The sequence below is a fragment of the Schistosoma mansoni genome, chromosome 1, assembly GCF_000237925.1.
Source record: "Schistosoma mansoni strain Puerto Rico chromosome 1, complete genome".
NCBI lineage: Eukaryota > Metazoa > Platyhelminthes > Trematoda > Strigeidida > Schistosomatidae > Schistosoma > Schistosoma mansoni.
The window spans coordinates 2,172,649-2,198,664 of NC_031495.1; the positions used below are offsets into that span (position 1 = coordinate 2,172,649).

A 26,016-nucleotide genomic window follows, 5' to 3' on the forward strand; every position below is an offset into this window, starting at 1 on the left:
GGAAGCACTGGACGGCCGTTTCGTCCTATTGTGAGACTCCTCAGCAGTGCGCATCCACGATCCCGCCTCGGGAGATTCGAACCCAGGACCTACCAGTCTCGCTCCAGAACCCTTAACCGATAGACCGCTGAGCCGACATCCAACGGTGGTAATGTCTAGCTTCATTGTGGATGCACACTGTTGAGGAGTCCCATAATAGGACGAAACGGCCGTCCAGTGCTTCCAGGTTTTCCATGGTGGTCTAGCTTCAATTGACTCATGATTTCAACTATAAAAATAAGAATGTCAATATTATGATTTAAAAAAAAAGAAAACATGTGATTAAAAAGGGTAAATTGAGTTGTGAATTATTAGTTTGTAAATATTGACAGAAACATGATTTCTGATATGGATTTTACAGTTCAACACTAGCTTTGTAACTCATGCGTTTGTACATATGTACAACCGAAAAGTCTAATAAACAGGATGAAATAGCTATTGGATTTTCTTCGTTTTTCTGCAGTTTTTCAAACGTTATTTACTTACACCTGTTACCCCTTATGGAGGAGAATAGGCCGTCTATCAAGATTCTCCATCGAACTCTGTCCTGGGCAATACTTTCCAGATTTCCCTAGTTTCTGTTCATCCTTTTCAAGTCTGCTTCCTATTCCCGATGCACTGTATTCTTTGACCTTCCTCTTTTCCCTTTACATTCCAAGTTAACTTCAGCCTCGTCGTGCAGTTCTGTGACTCCCTCAATGTATGTTCTATCCACTTCCAACGTCTTGTCATAATTTCCTATTTAACTGCAACCTGGTTTGTTCTTTCCTACGGTAGGCTGTTACTGATAGTATCCCGCCAACAGACATTGATTATCTTGTGTAGACAACTGCTTATAAATACTTGTACATTTTTGATGATGGTTGTAGTAGTTGTCCATGTTTCAGATCTGTACAATAAAACTGCTTTGATGTTTGTATTGAAGATTCTGACTTTGATGTTGACTGACAGTTCTTTTGAGTTCCATATGTTATTCAACTGTAGGAATGCCATCCTTGATTTGATAATTCTTATCATCACATATGCATCAAATCCTCATTTTTCATCGATGATGCTGATCAGTCAAGCATGTGAATGTTTCCACCTGTTTCAGAGTTTTTCCATCAAGTGTGATTGGGTTGGTGTTATCTGTGTTGTATTTGAGAGTCTTTCTTTTTCCTTTGTGTTTGTTGAGGCATACTGATTCAGAGACTGCTGCTACATCGTTTTTCCTGACCTGCACTTGATGATGTGTATGGGTTAGAAGGGCCAAGTCGTCTGCAAAGTTCGAATCGTCTAGTTGAATGCAAGCTTCCCACTCTATTCAGTGATTTGACTGAGATGTGGAGGTCTTCATAACCCAGTCGACCATTAGAAAAAAAGAGAAATGGAGAGTACGCAATCTCGTCTTACTGCGGTCCTCACTTGGAATACGTCTATCAGTTGTTATACATACATGACTTCTCAGTGTGACCCATTGTATGAATTTCGAATGATGTTGACGATTTTCTCAGGTTCAGCATGGTATCGAAGAATGTCGCATCAGGTCCTCCTATTCGCACGGTCAGTCACCTTTTCATAGTCAAGGAAGTTTATGTATAGTGACGAGTTCCACTTAGTTGATTGTTCAACAGTAATCCGTAGTGTCACGATTTGGTCTGTGCACGACCTGTCCTTATGGAATCCGGCCTGTTGATGTGGATGTTGGGCGTCTACTGAACCTTTCATCCTGTTCAGCAACACTCTGCTGAGAACCTTTCCTGGTACCGATAGCACTGTGATGCCTCTGTAGTTGCGTTATCACATTTGCTCAGATCTCCCTTCTTGGGTAACTTGATGAGGTATCCTTCTTTCGAGTCTGTCGGCACTTGTTTCTCCTCCCAAAGCTTACTGAATAGAACGTGTAGCATATTTGCAGTTGCTTCGATGTCTCACTTCAGTGCTTCAGTTGGTATATTGTCAGGTCCTTCTACTTTCCCACCCTTGATATGCTTGATTGACATGCTGATTTGTTCGACTGTTGTTGGGGTGACAGCTATGGGAAGGTCTGTTTGTGCTGTTCTGATGTTCGTTAGGTCCAGTGGGGCTGATCTTTTTAAGCGTTCTTCAAAGTGTCCATACCACTTGTTCCATTGTTTTGAATGTCTGTGATTGTCTTACTTTCTTTGTCCTTGACCGGTCACTTTGGTTTACAATATTTCCGTGCTAGTTTCTTCGTTGTAATACATATATATATATATATAACCCGTTTGTCTGTATTGGTTTTGATCTCACCTTCTAGATATAGTTCTAGAGATGATTCTTCTACAAGACCTTTCATCAATTAATCTACTCTAATGCTTTCTCTTTGGCTCATAGCATGCAGCCGACATAGTTTAGTCTGGGAAAGTCTCTGCAGATTTAAATGGAGCTTACTCTGTTTTCTCAACTTCGGTCACCTGTTACAGAAACGAGATATCTGCTTAATAATCGAAGGGTGAGTAGATCATACAACTATATATGAGCTATATTAATCTATAATGATGAAATACGTTCTTTACAGGTTAAGAATATCCATACGTTGCTAGATCATTGGCGTCTGTGAAACATTGTCAACGTATAGTGAGACCGCCTAATCAGTTACGATAAAGTTAAGTGTCTGATTTTACATTAAGATCTCAAACTCCTTGATGAATTAGTGTGCATTTATCAACTGAGGTGGCTGGAATTATGGGATAGAATTAAGTTTGGTTGAAAGGGGGTTAGTGTCGGCAAAATCATTGCAGGGTCGGTTCATGAGTTCGTTGGTTATTGAAATGAGCTGTGAGAGTAGGTATGGATTTCTTGAACAGTAATAATCATAATCTATATTTTTAAACATTATTGCTGGAAATCAGTCACAATGATGTAGGTCAATTCATTCCTTAACCTCTGTGCAATCATGGGTTTTCATGTTATTTCGTATGCTTCATTCAACAAATCCATCCGTTTCTTTCCTTAATAAATGCTTTCATCATGCTATCATCAATAATTCTATTGTTTAAACCTGCTTCACTTTCATATTGTTAAGCTTTTTCTTTAGTTTAGACGATATGAAAAATGACAACTTGGATCAATAAACATTTTTGTCAGATCCCGTATTTTCTTGACTGACTGAAAATTTATTTATTTTTATTGACAAATTTCGATTGGGGAAAATAAGATTGTACATAGTTCTTAACTTAAACCTTGTGATCACCTTCAACGTAGTATCGATTCTGTCTTATTTGTTATCAGTGATTCGAAAAATGCTTATAATCCCATTTTAATTAGTTGTTTGTTTTATTCTGTTTTGTATCTAGTTTATAACTATGGTGTGTTATTGTGATAATACGATTTTAAAAACAAAGAATTGATTTAATTTCAACTAACTGGTACATCCATTCTGTTGGAATGCACTTAAACGACAAAGTGAGGACATTAATACTCAGTTATCAATCATCTAAATATATACATCATCAGATGTATAGTCACAGTTGAATTCACTAATTGGTCTAAGCTACACCACCATTGAAAACATGAAAGCAGTAGGTGACCATGTCGTCCTAGTATGAAACTCCGCAGTAGTGCGCATCCATTATTCCACACGCTGGACTCGAACCGAGGTCCTTCGGTCTCATGCGCGAAAGCTTAACTTCTAGACCACTAACCCGTCATCATTAATATCTATACTGAGAATAGTTAATATTGTTATTATTTATATCGATATAAACATCAAATATGAAGTAATCGTTAATTTCGTTGGTGATAGATAACGATTTAAGGCTTTATTATTTACTTAATTTTATTTAACTGATTCTCAATAAAAAAAGTGTTCGTTAATATTTTCTGTGATATCAAGTCCAAGTTTTGAAGAATATGAAACAGATCAAATAGTACGGAGGCAAGTGCTGTCCACACTCCATCAGACAACGGATTAAATTCTTTATTATCAAGTCATTCCCAAACAGTTAAAACAACGATTTTTAAGTATAGTTACGAGTACAGCAAGACATGTAAAGCTAAAATGTGGTATCAATGAATCAAAAAGATAAAATGTGGAATTTATCAAATACAGTGATAGCGCTTTCTTCAGATAATCCCCAGTGATGCTAAAGTTGTTAAATAAAGGTCAGGACTAAAATCAGTTAACACTCCTTCGAACGACAGATTTTTAATCATTATGTGAAGGTTTGGAAAGTACACAACAAATAAAAAAGGTTATTTGTGTTACTGACATCAAGTGATTATATTTTGGGCCATTCGTCTTTTCATACCCTCAAATAAAAGATATCCGTTCATTATGTTAATAACGAAGTATTCAGAACCACTTGACTTCCAAATTGAGTTTAAACACTGTGTTTTCATTTCGATTTGCTGATTTATGTTATCTACCTCGTGTACAGGACATATTCATTAAGCATGCAAATAAGATTTTTAGTTTATTGATTTGAATAGAGGGAATATCTACTTAGTGCTTCATTTATCCGGGAAAGTTGAAGCGACAATACTGTCATACTTCATATTACAAACCTATAATAGAGTAATTTTAGCATTTTTACTATTTTGTAGACCAATAAAATATTTACTAGTTAACTATCATGTTGAAAATCTTGAAAGTTGTGTAAAATCCTAGAGTTGTCAGGTTTCCTAAAGTTACAAAAACTTTATTATCTTGACTTAACGGTAGAAGTATTGTTTGATTGATGTGAGACATTAACATCGTTGGATGCTGGCTCAGTGGTCTATCGGTTAAGTGCTCTGGCGCGAGACTGGTAGGTCCTAGGTTTGAATATCGCGAGGCAGGATCGTGGATGCGCACTGCTGAGGAGTCCCGCAGTAGGACGAAACGGCCGTCCAGTGCTTCCAGGTTTTCCATGGTGGTCTAACTTCAATCGACTCATGATCTCAACTATATAAAAAATATTGTAATTTAAGTTGAAGCAACACTGATACCATGTTATTCATAGCTGAAATGTTTCATCAGAAAATGTATTAATTAATTAATTATGGTCACGTTAAAATTATATGTTCACTGAAATATCTACACAAGAAGATTTATAGAAAACTTATGAAAAAAGCGTTTTTACAAAACACCAGTTTTAACTAACTTTCAGTTAGTTGCTTATTGCTTCAGAGACATAAGATCGCATAGTTATAAAACCCAGTTGTAAAAAAATTCAACAAAACAAATGAGTTAGTCACAGTATATTGGGAATATCCGAGAGTTGAAAGTGGGAACTATTGAATGGTGACTAGTGTTAATCACGGAACCTGAAGTTCTTGAGGTTCGACTACTAGAGTAGTCGTGACTGGAATCTAATGAGTAGTCTTAAACTGTTCTATCCTTCCTCGTAATAAATAAATGTCTAGCTAAAGTCAGTATTTAATGACGAGCATTTTTCAAATGTGACTTACCAATCCATAAGTGAATTCAACATATCATCAGGTAATGGTAGGTGATGAGCTAAGCATATGCGCCTTATTGCATGACGGTCCATTTCACCTGTTTTATCGGCATCTTGTTGGCGACAGGCAGTCATTAAACTGGAGAAATCTTCAAATGCTTTTCTACGAAGTGTTTGTTGTGCAATCCCAAGTAAAATTTCAAGCCTTATTTGCTTGGATGGTCTAAAGTTAGAATAATGACTATAATTAGTAAATGAAACAAACTTATATAGATGTAAAATCATTTTGTTCTACTTAATACAGCCGTGGACTCCCATCCTAGTCTACATTCCTTTTTCAAAGTTTCACTTACCACCTCTGTGATGTATCCATACCAACTAAATGGTCATTGGTTGGAGAGAAGTTAGTTTTTATTATCGACATATTGTCATCCAATCCATTAGTGAACTGGAACACGTTTATTACATTGTACTTAGATCTTTTTCTTCTACCTTCTTTGTCAGTTGGTCATTGAGTCAACTTTATTCCGGGTCATTCAAATAGTATACTCTTGCTTATTATTTCCCGCGTTTCTTTTAAATCACATATCACTTGATAATTCAAGTTATTGTCTTACTATTTCTCAAGCTCTGTTGTGATGATTGTTACTTTATCTGTTTAGATGACGCAAAAAAGCTTATACATTTACTTTGCAGTTGATTATGTTATAAACTGTTTCATTTATTCTTTTCCATTGTATGTATGATTGTGAAATATATGTATTATTCCTTTCTATCAGTAAACTGAACCACTTTATGCATGTTACTCGTAGAATCATATTCATAAAACTGCATCTTTAGAAAATCTATGTGCATATGAAAGACTTGGATTAATATGAAGTAGAATGAAACTTACTTCAACAACATATAACTCTGACAAGACGTTTGATTGTCTTTCTGTTGGGGTGATCCAGAAAACTTCTCTCAATAGACATGAAAGGCTCAAGAAACATTAAGAGGCATTTTATCCAATCAGTGTTCACTAGAAGTTTTGCCAGAAACATCACCAAAGTGAAAAGTCACATGTAGAGTTTCTGAGTAACTGATTACTACACTGCTACTATGTTTAGTAGCATTCCAGAATTTTTGGGAAAACCCAAGGACTTCTAAAATATTATAAAAACCCTATATTTTCTGTACATAAATGAACCTTTGGAGTAAAGTTCTTCTCGCATATTTTGCGACTTTTCTCTCGTGTTCAAGTTGGTGTGTAGTTTTAGCTTAGGAGTTACGAGAATAACTTAGGAACTGAATATAGCGTTTAATTAGCAAGACTTATCACTTTCAAAGGTCAAGGATAATTTGTGAAATCATGAAGTCTGCTTGCTTTCTCATCAGATATCTAATTAAGAGAGTAACAGGATTGTTTTGAATTCTAATCAGTTTCTTTTATCATATTCTACTCAGGTATAGATACACAGAGAAACAGTTAAAAAGACAATCATCGTGTGTTTTAACAACAAATAAATAACGCCTACCTAACACCATAATGTCTTGCCAATGTACCAAGTTCATGGGTTGTTAACGCATTCTCTTTACCAGTCAACTGATTAATTAAATTTATCATTTGATCAAAGCCAAATGTCCCTGTATCATCTGGATCTTGATTTACAGCATACTTGATAATTTCATCATGTTGTTCATTGTTCAATATTGTTATTAATTTATTCAATATTAATTGACAGTCAGCTTGTTTAAATTGTGTTTTATGTTTCTTCATGTAGTCTAATGTATAATCATCGGCTTCAGTTAATTCAAATAGAAATGAATTGAAATCCAGTTTAGCACCAACATATAAATCTGTAGGTTTATAATATTCCAATGGTTTGTTATCAAATAATTTACTGTCAGGTTTCTTTATTTTTGATCGTTCTAAGAATAAACCACCTTGGAAACCTTGAAAGAAAGAAGAATTATTGGTTGAATGAGTGAAACTGTATTTACAAAGGTGAGTGAGTAAAGAAGTTAGATAATTGGGAAAAGAAATGAGAATTATTTTTTTTATCAAGATGACCATATCTCTTAATGTCAGAGAAGGTGCAAATTATTGGGGGCAAAATTAGAAACTCAACTGATTAGCTTAGCAAAATGTTGTACTAAGGGTTAAAGATTCACGTAAAAGGGACAAACTAAGTGACCACCCCTTGAATAAAAACCGACCAGTATAGTGAAAGTAACAATTTTTTAAAAGTAATTATCATCATGAGCCAATGTTCCTCGGACATTGGTTAAAAATTCAAAGTGCACTGGATGACAATTTAGTTCTATAGGTCTTTCAGCTAGTACGAAATAATTTGATCATTAAACCCAAATCTAGTGGTTTATATTTTAAATGGCACTCTTGATTATTACCACATGGTGTTGTTTTTTGTAAAACATACAGATGCTACATTCAATCTCATTCGGAATCTAAAACAAAATAGCTATCCGGTCTTTGTTAGGCGTTTTAGTAGCTCTCCAGCCGATGCTAGTTTGTAATAATAATCAATTTTGTGTTTCAACGCTTAAACATTTGTTTTTGGTCATTAGAAGTCGGGAAGTTTAGAAGAAGCTTTACTTCGAGGCCTTTTTGTTTATAGGAACTTCAGATTGTAGAAGCTTCTAAAACTTATGCTAAAACTGATGAATAGTTTAGTAATTGTTCAACCTGGATGAGTGAATTGTAATCAGTCTCCGGAGTGTTCTCAGTATTTTCCCAGCTTCTAAAGACATATCTAGGGAATTATTGAGGGTTTCTAACAAACTAAGATTCCGTTTAAACAGAAAATAATCTTTGAAAAACTATTTATTTAACTCGTAAGTATTTTTGTGGATATCCTCTTACTGATTATTTAAACTTGACAAGTTATACAAAAATATTAAGTTGGGTGAAACAAATATCAGGGTAGTTTGGATCAGGAGATGCCAAGGTAATGTGGTTGTAATTCTAAACTAGGTGGCTCTGAAACAGTTTTAGTTTCTATGCCCGTCTTCTAAACTGTAAGAGTATAAACATATTACATGTCGGTGCTTACACGCGACCTCAAGATTGAATAGTAGGTAAAATTATAAATGAGACACGCTATTGAAAGAAGTCGATGCACGACTTGAGGTCTTAACCTACGTGTCCTTTTCTGAATAAGAAAGGTAAATGAGTTAAACCATATGGTTTATGTTCATCATAGTTCAGTTTTGCAACTTAACATACCTATTCACGTGGATATTGGGTTTAGTTTATCGTAGGAAGTGTATAGTGTAACTGAATCGGACGGCAGAATAGAATACTATCTGACAATCTGAACGATAACATGATTATTCTCATTGTGATAATTGAAGAACACGTATGCTACGATGAGTTTAATTAAACGCAATGATGATGTTGTCGATATTAATTACACCAAACTAGAGAAAGCATCAAGCTAGGAATTATTACTTGTACAAGTTGTGAGAAGAGTCTTGTACACATAACAAAATGAATAACTCACTATTTAATTAAAATAAAAACTGCTACTAGTAACAATACGATGAGTAGAAATACTTAAAATATACATAAAACTAATATTTACACTTTTCCTTTGACTGCAACAAAGAGTGAATTTTGTTGTGAAACAATAGTTGGTGAAGATTATGGAGGATGGAAGAACTAAACACATAATACAGATTTATATAAATTTAGTCCGAAAATTCTTATTTTGATTGCCACTGTTATAGTTAGTAAATGAAGAAATAGAAACATTAGAAACCTCATTAGCAACATATTGATAAGTCTTGCTAATTAAACGCTATATTCAGTTCCTAAGTTATTCTCGTAACTCCTAAGCTAAAACTACACACCAACTTGAACACGAGAGAAAAGTCGCAAAATATGCGAGAAGAACTTTACTCCAAAGGTTCATTTATGTACAGAAAATATAGGGTTTTTATAATATTTTAGAAGTCCTTGGGTTTTCCCAAAAATTCTGGAATGCTACTAAACATAGTAGCAGTGTAGTAATCAGTTACTCAGAAACTCTACATGTGACTTTTCACTTTGGTGATGTTTCTGGCAAAACTTCTAGTGAACACTGATTGGATAAAATGCCTCTTAATGTTTCTTGAGCCTTTCATGTCTATTGAGAGAAGTTTTCTGGATCACCCCAACACATAAGTATATAATGGTGATTGTTGAACTTTCATTGATTTCATATTCTGTATTGAACCTTTATCTAATCATTCTTGACAAAGTCCAAGAAAGCGGTGATAGACTTTCTAATCCATTCTACTTATTTAGTTATATTAATCACAGGAACAGCTTAGTTTATAAGTACGTATAGAGGTGGCTTATCTTTTAATTGTATGGAGAGTAAACAACAGAGAGTATAAACGATATGAAATTTGAGTGTCCGTCCATAATCTCTCTTGGTTTTGTTTCTAATACTTTGATAATTATAATTGATTTGAATTGAAGTATAAAAACTAATCATTTTTTAGCAGTGGAATCCAGTTTGACGCGCGTTTCGTCCAATTTGGGACTCGTCAGCTGGATGTACCTGCATCTCAGAGTTGATGTTAACTCTGGGACTCGAACCCAGTACCTTTCGCTTCAAACGCCATCGCGTTATCCACTCGGCCACATCGATGGGAAGATTCAAACAAACAATACTAAATGAATGTAAACTTCACCCCATCGCAAAAGCAAGTGGCTATCAGGACTCAGTAGGTGATTGGATAACGCGATGGCGTTAGAAGCAAACGGTACTGGGTTCGAGTCTCAGAGTGCCCAAAAAGTCAGAGATGCAGGTACATCCAGCTGACGAGTCCCATATTGGACGAAACGCGCGTCAAACTGGATTCCACTGCTAGCCACTATCCATCTTTGCTTACCATGCTTGTGAACTTAGGCTATATCGAGGCAATATGCACAGTATGCACATATGGCCAATTAGAGACTGACCAGTTGCAGTCCAACACATCGATGGTAAGATTCAAATAAACAATACTAGATGAATATAATCGTTTTTTGTTGCTTATTGATGTTGAATGATTTTCTGTTTTTACTTTGATTGTATTAACCTTGATAAACTATTCAAAATAATCATTTTTTCATACCAAGTCATATGTACTATTGTTATTACTTCTTCAACAGTATTGTATATGTTTGTCCTAAGTTACTAAACTATAGATGGAATCCTTTTTGTACTGAAGGGAAAGAAAACAATTTACGTTAATGTATTTTTTCAACGTGAGATTTTTCTTGTTAAACTCCTCGTCTTACACTGTCATCTATCCTTCTTGAAATTAAAACATCGAAAAATATCACACATTCAAAATTTTTCTGAATTAAAAAAAATTTCATTTAGGGATTGACAATAATAAAATTTTCAAAGTTGAGATCATGAGTCAATTGAAGCTAGGCCACCATGGAAAACCTGGAAGCACTGGATGGCCGTTTCGTCCTACTGTGGGACTCCTCAGCAGTGCTCATTCACGACCTCACCTCGCGAGATTCGAACCCAGGACATACCAGTTTCGCGCCGGATCACTTAACCGATAGACCACTGAGCCAGCATCCATGGTGTTAATGCCCTGGGTCCGAACTTCGGGAGGTGAGGTCGTGGATGTGCACTGCTGAGGAGTCCCACAATAGGACGAAACGGCCGTCCAGTGCTTCAAGGTTTTACCTGGTGGTTTAGCTTCGATTGACTCATGCTTTCAACCATGAAAATACTAAATCACCACAAAAACCCCCTTCTTACAAAATAATAAAATTCTCAAAACATAAATCAAAACTGATATATTTGTAATATAAAGGCTCTTTATTGATCTTATTACTTAATGAACTATTTCCAGTCTTTACAATAGTTATTTCATCAAACAAGAAGCCTAAAATGGAATCCATTACTATATCTGCTACCATTTATTAGTAAATCTCATTATGGAGAAAGTGTGAATAATCACTGTATTTAGTGTTATTACTGATGTACCTAGTTGTTTTTTCTTTTATAATACCTATTCAAAACTTAGTTCATTATTCCTACTAAAGGAACCTTAAGGACAAATAAGTTGACATTCAGAAGATTCATTGATTTGTCTTGTTAAATAATTTGTCATGAGAAGGAATCACTAAAAAATATTCACTTTGTTCATCAATTCCTTATTTATATTTACTTTGCTTGCAACAGAACATTCTTTAACAATTTGATTCACGCGCGAGACCGTTATGTCCTGGGTTCGAATCTCGCGAGACTGGATCGTAGATGCGCACTGCTGAGGAGTGCCATACTAGGATGAAATGGCAGTCCAATGCTTCCAGGTTTTCCACGATGGTCTAGCTTTAATTGACTCATGAATTCAACTATTAAATTGTTAAAATTATTACCTAAACAATAAGTTATATTAAACATTCTTTGTTTATGTTATTGCCAGGACGTTTGAATCCAGAACCTAAAATTACATTTGTATGTAACATTTAAAGTGCCCTTAAATTTATATAACCTTGAACTTCTAGTGATTCATAGAAATAGATAATAAATTAATTTGCCAATTCAATCTAGAAATTTCTAGTTTCTTATAACCTGTGTTTAAACTAAAGTATTTTGAGAAGCCTTACGCTTACGTAACAAGGTTTTTCTATAAAGACTTTGTATTACGTAAAATCAATCATCTTTTGAAAATCTTTGATGTGAAAACTTCGTTTGTTTAAAACATATATGTATAGATAACTTTAATAGTTTAATACAATTCGGATATCATAACAAGTACTCCACCAACTTCAAAAAAGAAATAGCCAGACTCGAACCTTAGAATAATGATTAGCTCTTTTATTAGTTGAAAATTAGTTAGTGATCTATAGCGAACTGAAGACTCACTAAATATTTAGGGCTGAATAGATTCCGGTTTAAGAAACAAATAAAAGGACACAGTTTAGATGATGGCTGGCCGTGTGCTTGGTTATATCTGGGATTCGTCAGTCGGATACATTAGAAGTGTAAACCATTACTATTATGAGTGGATAAAAAATTAAAAAGATTGATATCCTGAAGAATAAATAATCATCATTCTGAATAGGGGGAAAAGATTGGAAAATAAAATATCTAACCTGAATTCTTTTGTTGAGGTTCAAAAATTGAAATTGTATCATCTGACAAGTAGCAACTAATCACAAACTGACGATCACGATCTATCGGTCGTCCAGACAATAAACGTCCAGCGAAACGTAAAATATGAGATTCTAAACCTTGACGATCTAATTCCATGAATTTCTTAAAATTATGATTTGGTGCTTTTGGTATTAAGCTGTAACAATTAGCTAGTGAGTCTTCATCAGTACCCCAACCGTTATATGGCGGAATTTCACGTTTCACAGTGGCTATATAATCTTGAAGCTTAGATTTAACTGGGGTGAAATCTTCTGCAAAGAATTAATAAAAATCAATCGTGATAAATCATAAACATTAATTTTCAAAGAGAACTTGTATGAGTTTTGTATTGGTTGCATGGATCATCCCATTGATGTTTACGACTGAAATTGATCAGTTATCTCAGCTTATAGAACTTGAATCAGTAGGTCAGTCAGTCAAAAACAACACTGGAAATGTCAGCACTGTGAATAAGATCAGGTACTCACAACTTTCGATTTAGAGGATAATAAGGGAAAAATAAATCTATGCCATTGAAACTGATGTTGAGTAGTATTACTTAAGGTCTTTTGATGCATTCTAGCATTATCTGATAGGAGTATTTTACAAACAGAAGTATAACCTATTATCTATCACTTATATCTGTATTAACTTCCTCATATTTCTATTTTTACACATTTAATTTAAGTTAATGACTCTGAAGCTAAATTATGTGTAAACATAGAACAGTTGTAGGATTGGCAAAGCAAGGGCAACATTTCTACAATTGAAGAACATATGGAACTCAAAACAACTGTCATCTAACTTCAAAGTGAGAATCTTCAATACGAACATCAAGACAGTCCCACTGTACGGAGCTGAAACGTGGAGAACTACTATATCCATTGTCAAGAAGATACAAGTATTTATAAACAGTTGTTTACGCAAAATACTCAACATTCACTGGCCGGATACTATCAGCAACAGCGTTTTATGGGAGAGGACAAACCAGCTTCCAGCTGAAGAGGAAATTAGGAAAAGACGTTGGAAGTGGATAGGACATACATTAAAGAAATCACCAAACTGTATCACGAGGCAAGCCCTAATTTGGAATCATGAAGGGAAGCGGAAAAGAGGAAGGCCAAAGAACACATTACGCCGGGAAATAGAAGCAGATATGAAAAGGATGAATAACAACTGAAAAGGACTGGAAATAATTGCCCAAGACAAAGTTGGATGGATAATTCTGGTGAGCAGCCTATGCTCCTCGACGAGGGGTAACAGGCGTAAGTAAGTAAGTAATAGAACAGCTGTAATTGTGAGTATCACTTCTATTCTTTTTTAATAATTAGTAATAACCAATTTTGGATGATTTAGATGATAATTCATTCTCTTAATGTCATCTAACTTAATATAAGTTATGTACCATTATTAAGTCACTTAAATTAATGGACATAATACAGCCCTAATAAAATGAGTTTAAGCAGTCATGTGAACTGAAAAACATGGCATATTATTGAAGTAATTATATAAATAGTTTTAGCTACTCGTAAGTAGTTTACTTTGTAAGTGATTAACATCATGGACTAGTTAAAGCCAGACTATGATCAATAAATAGAAATCTGTGGACAGCTATTTCGTTTCAGTATAGGACTACTCAGCAGTGTGTGTAAACAGCTTTATCGAATTTTAAGTCTATGAACTTCAGGCTTCGCTAAGAGAGAGTTACACTTATACTGCTAAGTTGGTTTCGGATGGACCACATTACCAGCTCAATTTTATTCGTAATATTGAGTGATTATCAAACATCGGGATCTATGATGCCTGTCTCACATAGCAAAGCCTGTAGTTACTGGTAGTTATCCGACGTTAATGAATTCTAATAAAGGACTAAAAATTATTAACTTGTTGTTCACAGTTGTTCACAGTCATGGCACGCACGAAGCAGACCGCTAGCAAGAGTATAGATGGGAAGGCACCTGGGAAGGGCCACTAAAGCTGCGCAGAAAAGTGCACCAGCTACAGGTGGTGTTAAAAAACCACATCGTTATCGCCCTGAAACAGTAGCTTTACGTGAGATTTTTCGTTACCAAAAATCAACCGAGCTGCTTATCCGGAAACTGCGTTTCCAGCGTTTGGCTGGGGAGATTGAGCAGAACTTTAAAACCGACCTACGTTTCCAAAGTTCGGCAGTTTCTGCTCTTCCGGAGGCAAGCGAAGCCTATCTTATCGATCTTTTCGAATTATCAACCGCCTGACTAAATTTGGTCAGTGATAGATACTACCGTCAAATAGAACAATTTCTACAAACTTTTCACATTGTTAAGTTATTTGAAATGGTCTATCCTCATATAATATGGGACTTAGTTGAGAACAACATATTTACTTTGTACTAGCATCCGGATAACTAATAATCATAATGCAAAGAGTAAATTACTGACTTACGTATACCATATTTGATACGATAATACTCTTTAGTAAATTCATCACAATCGTATATTGAAAACTTTCTACCATAAACATTAATATTTGCACCGATTATTAAATCATTATCTTTATAAAAATTATCTTTAGGTGCACCAAGCTAGTTTTAATGAAATGAAGAAAAAAAGAGGGTCATTTATTTTAACTATGATATACCATTAGAATAAAATATCTAAACAATAAACAAAGATAATAGTCAATCTTTTTTTAAAGGTTATATTCCTTAAGTTTAGTTTTCACCCCCTTTTAAATTATCTTAAATAATTTTTCAATAAATGAGACCATGAGTCAATGGAAACTAGACCACCGTGGAAAACCTGGAAGCACTGGATGGCCGTTTCGTCCTATTGTGGGGCTCCTCAGCAGTGCGCATCCACGATCCCGCCTCTCAAGATTCGAACCCAGAACCTATCATTCTCTCGCGCGAGCGCTAAACCTCTAGACCTCTGGGCCTAAAATAAAACGAAACGGCCGTTCACTGCTTCCATGTTTTCCACGGTGGTCTAACTTCAAATGATTCATGATCTCAACTATTAAAAAATTACTATAATATCTATAGAAACCCTTTCTGATCATCAAAAAGTAAATATTATTTGTTGGATTTCATTGGGAGACAGTATTGACTGAATATTGACTAAATGATTAAATATTACATGTTAGATATTTCAAAATACTAAGGAACTGGTTATTTAGAATTCTTCATGTTATACCACGACAAGAATAATGAATAGTAAATGTTACGGTCCGTTTATGGACTATTATGATACATATATTTTTATTGTATAATTTTTAACTAACCAAACTATTCATATTCGGGTCCCTCTTATTATAAGCTTTATTTTGACCTATGAACTATTATTATATGACTTATTGTTCTTGAGTTATACCCAGTCTATTAATTTCTCTTCCCCATATTCACAGCCACTTTTGGCTGAATCTTATACAAATGTCATTTTCTATTTTACGGTAGGATGTGGACTGTTTGATTGGTATATAAGCTCAGTATGTTTGAAATATAATGATTCATACCTCAGAGACTGAGATCGGTGTTCTGGACTTAACTGTCTGGGTTAGACAGAAAGCAGGATCGATAAGTATTTCAGACTGCTCTCACGGGTTTTGTGTGTCATGGGTCCGATCGATAAATTGCTGCTCTCTAATTGGCGGTATTATCACGTTCTACATTAACAGGACATCCAGGCGGCACAAGTTATAACCCTTCATAATAGATTTCGGTGATGGAAATGAAAGTGTTTATCATTGAGAACTAGGATTTCACTTGATATTCATTCAATTTGTTAAGAAAAATATTGAATTGTTATACACCATGTCGAGTGTTGCAGCCATTCTAGGGGATTTAAATTTAATGTGTTCTTACTAAAACCTGGTGTAACAGACTAGAATTACATGATAATTGAGAGCGGGTTAAATTAAAATTATGCATCGACCACAAACACTTTGTTTACTTCTGTACATTGCAACTTGATCGATACGATTCAATCTTTACTAAGAGGGATCTGACACATATGACATTAATCATTACCCAATGATCAATTTATTGTAAATTTTTGTGTCACTAAGTCAGTGAGATATAAAAATACTGCATAACCTGTAACTGAGCAGAGTTATTATTTAAGAAAAAATACAACACTTATATAGATATTTTATAGGTCCTTGAATTTTTGCCAAAGAAAAGTAATTAAAATATTTGAACTGATTAGTATGAAAACGGGAGAAGAAACTCCGAAATAGGCCTATTCAGATTTTATAGAGACCTGAGCGGAAATATAAACTAAGTAAATTGCTACCTTATTGGTTGACACCCTAAAATGTTGATATTTCATAAGGTCATTTCCTACTAGGATTATAGAAGTAGTATTAATTAACAATTTATCATAAACTCATTTAGTCATTCAGTCAGCTATAACGTAGGACCAGGCGCATTTATGCATCGGTCCAAGTTGCCATACCTCGTTAGCACAACAAGATGAACACAGGATTCATAGAAGTAGTAAATAAAAGATAGGTTGTCTATAAGGATATAGTATAGGAAGAAAGAAAGTTATGAAGCAATTTTAATCTCAAGGTTCACGGGAAGATAAAGAGTGTATACACCTACGCCATTGTGATCGATTCTAAGCCACGTCACCCAGAGTCTCCAACCATTGGTTACGATAGTCACGCGAACCCCAACCAAATAGTCTGCATCTACCAACATGGCTCAGACTAGAAGTTAGTGACTTCAAGCAATCATTACACCAAGGAAAACACAGTATAGATTGTAATAATACCGTTTATTGACTTTTATTTATTGTTTTACTGATGTAAACTTTATTACTCTCAAACTGCTTAAATAACTTAACTCATTTGTATTTTATTGTAGTATATCATAGTAATTAGATATTTAGTAATGTTATGAGTATCTATTAAATTTCAATACTTTTGATTAGAAACTAAAGTTCATGAAAAATACCAGCTATATTTGTAAGAGATGATTGAGTGTAACCTTTTTAGATGATAAAAAACCTAGATAGTTGTGCGCTTTTAGTAAGAAGAACCTGTGGCTTTGATTCGTTAGTCTAAGACATAGATAGTCTTTGACAACTGAATGGTAACCAAACATAAATTTCACTTACGGCATCAAGTTTGGGATTCATTTGTCTAAAGCTTTTCGGATTACCTTATTGTAAAGAGCAGCCTGTTCATTTTTAGTGATAATATCTGTAAAGTGGTTAGGTTTTGGAACTTTGCAGGACATTTATTATATAATCCTGTTACTCAAGTAAAAATCAGGGTTTCGAATCCTGTAACATACTAGCTCTCTTTACATAAGTCATTATTACTATTAAGGAAGTATTCAAACTGATTTACCAAACAAAACTATCTCAGATAATTAATCCAAATAAGCCCTCGGTAATGACAAGTATTTTCATAGTTGAAAGCGTGAGTCAATTGAAGCTAGACCACCAGGGAAAACCTGGAAGCACTGGACGGCCGCTCCGTTCTATTATGGGACTTCTCAGCAGTGCGCATCTACAACCTCGTCTCGCCTCGCCACGAAACGGTCGTCCAGTGCTTCAAGGTTTTCCCTGGTGGTCTAGCTTCAACTGACTCACGCTTTCAACTACGAAAATACTAAATCTCCACAAAAAACCCTTTCTGATAATAATGACTAGTATGACAATTTCAATCATACAACATAGAATTTCTGTGAAAGTATTTGTACCTATATTATCAATATTTTAAAGAAGAATGGAAAGTTTTGTTTTCTTTTAATATTACCTTTAGACTATCGAGTACATAATGTCCACCTCTTTGTGGATGACCAAATACATTTAATAATGTTCTGTCGGTCACTACACCAGGCAACGGTATTGGAGTAACTGTCCGTGGTAGCTTTTGACGGCGTAAAAAGCATGGAACAGCATCACGACCTGAGTTAGCTGGTATAATTTCACGTATTTCAATTGTATCATCCGCTGAAAAAGACAATAAAAGTCAAACTATGTTTTAGTGTCAAATGATTAAAAAACAGCTTCGTGTTTATACAAATGGCATAGCGATTGTTGACAATAATTATATGACAAGTCTTTAGAGAGATTGGATGACTTTTAACTTCTGAAATTTATGGACTTTCTTCTCGGAGATTTTGTAGTATGTTTAGAATATATTCCAGAAGTGGAAAATAGAACTTTGAAACTTTTAGTCTGCTTCCTACAATCATTCTATTTAGCTGCTGGTAATTTCAACAAGCTGGAAGACTTATTGTTCGTACTGCCAAGTATACAACCACCTTTAATAAAACTTTAATTTTGATAATATCTAACTCATCAACAGTTAGCGATGTAAAACACTGTTTCACAATCAACAGACGACTTGGTTATTATGTTAAAATAAATTTGATCAATTGGAGCTGTAAATGATAAGTCGCTGGTCAATGGTCTTATAATCTCTATTGAACAGATCTAGGTAAATGAGATCCTGAGTCAACTGAATGAGTAAGGAATTAAAATTATGATTTATATACAGCATTTTCAACCTGTACAGTAGAAAATCAGTGATTAATTATTGATGAAAATGGATGTTCTGAAAACTGACAAGATGGTCTTTCATTTCAATACATCAAACAAACAGACATGTGCTTAAAAAGACATGTTCTTCTTAATCACTTGTTCGCTTACCTAGAAAATAATTTAATATCATTTCTCTAGGATCACCATAAAGTGATTTTGTATCATCCCAAAGGCAGAAAAATCTTAACACATGACGATCATGGTCAAGAAATTGACGAAGTTTATCCATTCTTTCATATGGTCTGAGTGGTTGCATACTCTCAGTAAACTAATACAAAATGAAGACATTAAATGCTTGATAGATTAAATTTTTTACTTTTTACAGGGTATATAATAATGAAATGAATATTCTAAAGTCTGGAGGTTTTTTCAAATCATTGTGAATGATAATTTTTTGTATAATTACTGAATAACTAGATTACTATGTGTATACATTCCATTTACTATAAGATTTTGATTAACTTACAAACTACTATACGATTTATTATTCCTAGTTTGTCAACGGTTGGTTGGTTATAGTCTCCCCCATTTAAAGACACTTTCGGCTTATTTATGTATGGTTGGGACTTTTGATTTTATGGTGTGATGCGGCCTGATATGACTGTTTATAAATAATGACGGTTTAGAAAGTAAATATCGTAGAAGCTGGTCGCTACTTCTGGACTCAGGGCATGGCATAGATTGGAGCTCTTGAATAACGAACCTGGAAGAATTTGGCTCTCCTTTTAAGGTTGGTAGTGCCGGTCGGGCGTGTAATTGGTCTGTTTGGGTATGTTAATCTGCCGTGAAAATAGTAGACACAAAGAGGACCAAATTACAATTCGTATTCTGATTGTTGACTGGACATTTGATATTAGTCAGCGGGTCAAAAGATATAACGGAGTAATAATAAAAAATCCGAAACAGAATGTATCATGAAACGCATGAATATTTATCGTCATTTCGTATTAAGTGGTACGGTCATCGGTACTACGCCTAGTTTGTATAAATAAGATATTAAAATATTTCCATACAGTGGCTTTTTTTAAACATGAAAATATAATTTTGGACTGCTTTTTTGACTAGCCTTGTCTAAAAAGTAGTGATAGTAATGTATTTGACACGTAAAGAAAAAAGATGTGAATTGCGACTTCAACATCTTGATAGAATTTGATTTTTACGAAGACTTTACCCAATAAACCTTAACTTATATACACTACTCACGTAAATACTCGCTCCGACATTTGATTCTGTACCTTCTTTTAATCAACTTTAGTTATATTTCAGTGTAATTTTAACTAAAATCTGCCCCTCATTTTATATTTATGCCCTTTATTTTAAATGTAAAACACGTGCAGAGAATGCCTTTAAAATATTTACCATCAAATTCATGATTCAGTTAAATAATCGCATTAAACCACACAAGCCAAAATAATTCATTAGAAGGGTTTGTAGCCACTTTATAAAAAGACAAAATAATTAATTTTCAGGCAACTATAAGTTTCTTTTAGAGGATTCATTTATTTCTTCCTGACAAGCATCAAAACAGAGATCAACACAGGGCTTCCTATGAAGCGTATTCAAATAATCAACATAGTCATCTTTCACGAGTTTCCAGCAAATCTAAATTTCGAGGATTGGAATAAACTGGCAAAGCGAATAAAACTATCGAAGGCGAACACACAGTTCTAATGAGTTGAGATAAAACTACGTTGATGTTTTTGAAAGAGAACTAAGCCTGGAACGTTTTTCATTCACTGAAAAATGTTGATGGCAGCATTCTGACACAGAATTTCATTAACATTTTAAATGTATTCTTAAGCTATGTATAAAATGAGTCTTAGATTTTACCTAAATATGATCTCGATAACATTTATTTTTCCAACAGTGAACAGTAAATGTATGTTTTTAGGTTTTCCATTGTGGATAGTACTTTTCCTATCCTTCAGGACAACAGTTTTACAAGAAGCATGCTACTGCTTATAAAAGTCTTTTACAGAATTCAATTACACGTACCCAAAAGTGCTTTAATATAAAATTTAAAGATATATTGAAAAATATAACTTGCCATTCCTACAAGATAAATTAATTAAAACGAAACAAACATCAAACCTACTTACAGCTTTACGATGAATACTGTAAGGATCATCTGGCATTGATTCCGGTTTACCTAATGTTACACCAAGTTTACGTAGGAAATTTGATGTAAATTGATCGCAAGAGACAATTCGAAATGTTTTTCCATAAGCTACAAACTCTGTTCCCACATTGAAATCATGCACAGTATAATAGAGATGCTCATTTGGTACAGGTTTGGAAATACGGTGCCGTTTAATAATTGTTCCTTGATAAATAAGTGACATAAGAATAATTATTCTTGGATCATTTTAATGGACTAAAATCTAGAAAAATTGTTATTGTAATGACAATGAAGGGAGTGTTAATCTATCTACTGATCAGCATTTTTAGGATAATAGGCAAAATAGTTTTCATTTTCTAGTATATAAGACAGTTTACGGAACGTATGTAAATATGATTACTGGATAGCTGAAATCCTGTTTCTAAAACCTTACGTTTTTTAGCATAACAAATCAGTTATTCGGGTTCGCGGATCCTATTGATACATACACAACTCTGGGATTGCAAAAGGGCACTTAGAATAGGCTGGTAATGTATAAGGAGAAAAGAATTACTGAGCATTGGTTGATATGGTATTTCACTGAGTTTTTCATGCCTAACATCCTGGAAAATTTGTCAACACCCCAATTTGTGTTCAATAATCTGTTAACCCACCCAATATTATTTCAGAAAATCGGCTTTCATAGGTTATGTGAACCGGAAAGTTCAAAACTAGTTCAACTTTGATAACAGACCGTTGTTGATACTTTAATTTTATTTCGATTCATTGATTGCCCGAATAAAAGGATACTAAAGTTGATGACGCAAGAAGGGAATGATGAAGTATTGGTCTGGGAGATGAATCTATTTGAGACCATGAGACAGATTTTTACTGAGTAACTTCAAAACAATGTACAAGGCAGAAGATACAAGATGATGTTTGCTTCTGGCGTTTTCCAAATTAAACTGAAACATTTATTCAAGATTCATTGTCTGCGATGGTCCTTTAGCTGATAGCAAATCTGTTATGGAAACTACTAACAAAGTAACATACCATATACACCATTTATTGGAATAAATGTCGGCGATAATATAAGTTTTTTTCCAAAGGTGCTTAAAAGCGTATTGATGTAGCTAAATACTCTTTATATGTGCATATGTACAATATTCGATTTGAGGATGATAGTTCTTCACTTCGGTATTTCCTTAACACATCACTTATGTTTTAAAGTAAAGGGTACAGATAATGTAGTGTTAAACAGCATACCAGCATAAATTCTTTAAAGTCTAGTCTTAAAAACTCAAAATCAACTTTACTCACTGTAATTATCGTCTTATTTAAAAAAACATATCTTATGGAGAATTTTATGGGGCGTTATAACTCTAGCTATGAGTTAAAATCTAGCACAAACGTCTCAAAATTTACTATCAAGTACGCGACATAAAATATGATCAAGGACGAAGAAAGCAAAGCAAAACTAGCAGACTAAGACAGAAAACATTTTTAAATATAATTAAAAAGCAGAAGCATAAATTACCCTGAGCCATTCCAGTGTTCGCAATACGTGGCTCAACTACTTGAATAGTGTCATCCTCTGGGTAAAATAAGATTTTACATTTTCTAATGCGGTATTGTTCTTCACGTCTTTCATTAACGGACTCTTGAAAATACGCATCAAAAGATAAGGCCTAGTTATAAAAGATTAGAAAATAAAGCCGTCCGTCAAATGAAAACGTGAAGGAAGTAAATTCATGGAAAGTACTGTAAACAAAAACGATCTATATAAGATGTAAGTTTAGCTAGGGCATGACTAGCAAAAAAATAATTCTAGATCCTTTACTGGAACAGTAAGTTTCCATGGCGCTCCCGGTTGTTTGCAAGTAAATTCGAGTGTTTTGTACGATTCCCCAAATATTTTAAGAAATATGACACATGCATGATATCAGACATCAAATAATAAACATAAATGTTTCAAGTGGTCGCTAACTTTTATTAAATCAATACATTTAATTAAATTTAACTTTGCACAATGTGTATTCACACATGATAGGTAGAGAGGATCTGCTAAGGTTCACGTGTCCCTGAACATTACTTGCTTAAGTTTGGGCTGCTACGAATCATGAAGAGTTTTAATCCTAATTAGATGTTGTGTTGTTCATGATCACATGGTACCTACAATCCATACTCTCTTACTCCAAACTTTTCACATACCCGAAGCACCCTTGTCCAAGACGAATCCAAACTTACTACAGATGGAAGTTACAATCGATACAATAGGTAATATCCTACTTACTCCATGTCAAAATACACCAACTGTTGTATCTTATAAGCTACATAATTATACCTACTCCAGCCTCAACAGATTATAACTACAAACAAGTATAAGGTCACTGTCAAACAAAACATTTGTGTATTCACTACTAAATGGAAGACCTAATTACTAACACAAATATCCACTTCAAAAGTTGCGGAAAGACCATAGCATCATTGAAATAAAAGCTTTTCTAAAATTCTACGTAACTAACAAACTCACGGTATACGGAATGCTTTCCTTAATATATGAGTAATTACTTAGAAAATTGGGTTGATTTCTATTTCATCACAGAAAAAACTGAGCCTTAGTCTTGATCCTTTGGACTAGGCAGATTTTTTAAACATGGAATTTATTTTTTTATCACAAAAGGAATAACGGATTTTGAAGGCTGAAAATTAAACATATAAATACTAAACAGTTCTAAAATTAGTGGCGATTTTCGTGCCATTTTCAAGAGAAGTAAAATCACAATCTCCACAACCATATACCCAAAAATATATATTGAATAATTGAAATGGATCCATATAACTCATAAAAACTGACTCAAAAAGCCTACGTAGACAATTGACGAGGAAAACCCACAACATTTGAACCTAATAAGACAGAGCTGAGCGAATAAAGAAAAAATATTATTATTGATTGCGAAATTCTATAATATCTTAAACAAGCTGGTGCAAAATGATTGTCTTCTCCCTTGCAAAAACTAGCGTTAGGAAGGCAGTTTTAGGTCTTTATATATTTAGCTAATCAACAGCCAGATTATGATTTATGTGGTGTACTTTAAAGCAGCTCATGAACCTCACATAAGACTTTCGTAAATTAAGTAAAACTCAATGGTATTCAATCATTCATAATTCGATAGATCTTTTCGTTCGGGAAAGACCGATATTTCATTATGTTCAAAGACATCAATTTATTAAGAAAGGAGGGTTCAGGAGTATCAGTTTTGCAGCATTTATTTATTGTTGATCATCCACCTTTCATTATAATTACTGCAACATGCTTTTGAATCACCATAATGTGCCTACTTGTTTTGCTTCGTATGTGATGAATGAAACAAATAATTTCTGCCCATTTCGTACCTGTTTATCAAAAGCCAACCATGCAGGAAGCTGACTACCTATTCCAGATGGATAGACGCTAGTTGGTGCATTGATTCTTTGTCCTGGTAGTTTTTCCCCACCAATACCTGGCTTGTCATCGCCATGCATATAGGCTTCATTGCCTTTCAGTGTTAGGTAATGTGACTTGTGGAACTTATCCTTTCCAATCTAAAGAAACACATAAGAAGAATAAGCGCTTACATTTTTATTAAAATTATAGCCAGGAAGAAACGGTAAAGCCATTGTTAGGAAGAAAAGCTCAGTCGTTTCTATGTTTGTGCTTATTCTGAAGGTATTCCTTGTATTTAGAAAGCGTTAAAAACAATAACTGAGGTTAACTACAAGAGAAAAGAGAAAAAGAAAAATTGAGTCAAAGTTTCAGTAAGTTCGTATAATGCAATTACGTCTATTGAAGAAAAATAAATATGACAATCGAAAATATTATGAGCCTAAGACTGAGATACTACGACGATCGAATGAAGACGTTCATAGTGAAAAGTTTCAAATGTATTACAAGGTATTTCAAAAAATTGCGTATACAACACTATGGTGCTCATTATTTAAAACACTACAAAGAACAGAACAAAACATCACATATTCTCGGATGGTATAAAAAAGAATGCTCAATTTATAAAAATAATAAATTATCCCTTGAATATGTAGTACTGTGGGGCAAAGAACAAAACACTTATCGCTCGCGTTTTAAAAAATGCAGTGATTTCGTAACTGTGGAGAACCGGCTCTTCTTTCTTCCACACTAATGTTCATTTCGTGTATTTGTTAAATAGATTTCACCTTTATATCCTTTTAAAAAGGTTGGCTCTACTCACGATTATGGACTTTCTAATTCTCCTTTACATGTGTAGGAAGAAGTGTAAGGTGGTGAGTGCGAAAAGTGGTTCTATATAATGTGTACTAGTTTAAATCCCACTGCATACAAAAGTCGCTCGAAGTCTAATACCCCTTGAATTTGTATGCTGTGCTGTTAGTGCAAGACATCACGGACTCAAGAGGCAGTTAGCGTTCGGGTGTTTTCCAGCTAGTAAGTCGGTGAGAGTTGGATGAGTAGCATGAGCGTTGAAAGAGAAGAATATGTCAATGTGGCGAGTGATGTTAAGAAAAGAGCTAAACGACAGACTGCGAAACATCATAAAATAAAATCTCTTTTGAAACAAAATAAGAGTGAAAAACCGCTGGAGACTAGTGATACTTTTCATTAAGTATTCCGTGCAGGTTAAAGTAAATCTGTTACCATTAAAAGTAGTCTCGAAGTGCATGTATCGACTGACAGGAAATAAACGACAGAGAGAAAATAATAAGAAAACAATATGGCGGGATTAAATATGTGCTCCCAGAATACACACCTAAAGACAGAAAACGTTTGATCTCGTCAAACATCCTGCAAT

At 34.3% G+C, this 26,016-nt stretch overlaps 1 protein-coding gene and 1 non-coding gene across 2 annotated transcripts; both read right to left on the reverse strand.

The window, feature by feature from the left end:
• Nucleotides 1-5,429: 5,429 nt before the first annotated feature.
• Smp_171010 (putative ef-hand domain (C-terminal) containing protein) lies at nucleotides 5,430-24,853 on the reverse strand (the record flags this gene model as incomplete). Its single annotated transcript, XM_018792964.1, has 10 exons — nucleotides 5,430-5,646; nucleotides 6,941-7,358; nucleotides 12,520-12,831; nucleotides 14,984-15,122; nucleotides 18,305-18,501; nucleotides 19,204-19,352; nucleotides 21,187-21,418; nucleotides 22,731-22,881; nucleotides 24,590-24,778; nucleotides 24,812-24,853. 10 exons carry the CDS (start codon nucleotides 24,851-24,853, stop codon nucleotides 5,430-5,432), a joined length of 2,046 nt encoding a protein of 681 aa, XP_018647524.1.
• Smp_tRNA_01724_Pseudo_TTG.1.1 lies at nucleotides 9,989-10,060 on the reverse strand. Its single transcript has one exon. It is a non-coding gene (tRNA).
• Nucleotides 24,854-26,016: the final 1,163 nt, after the last annotated feature.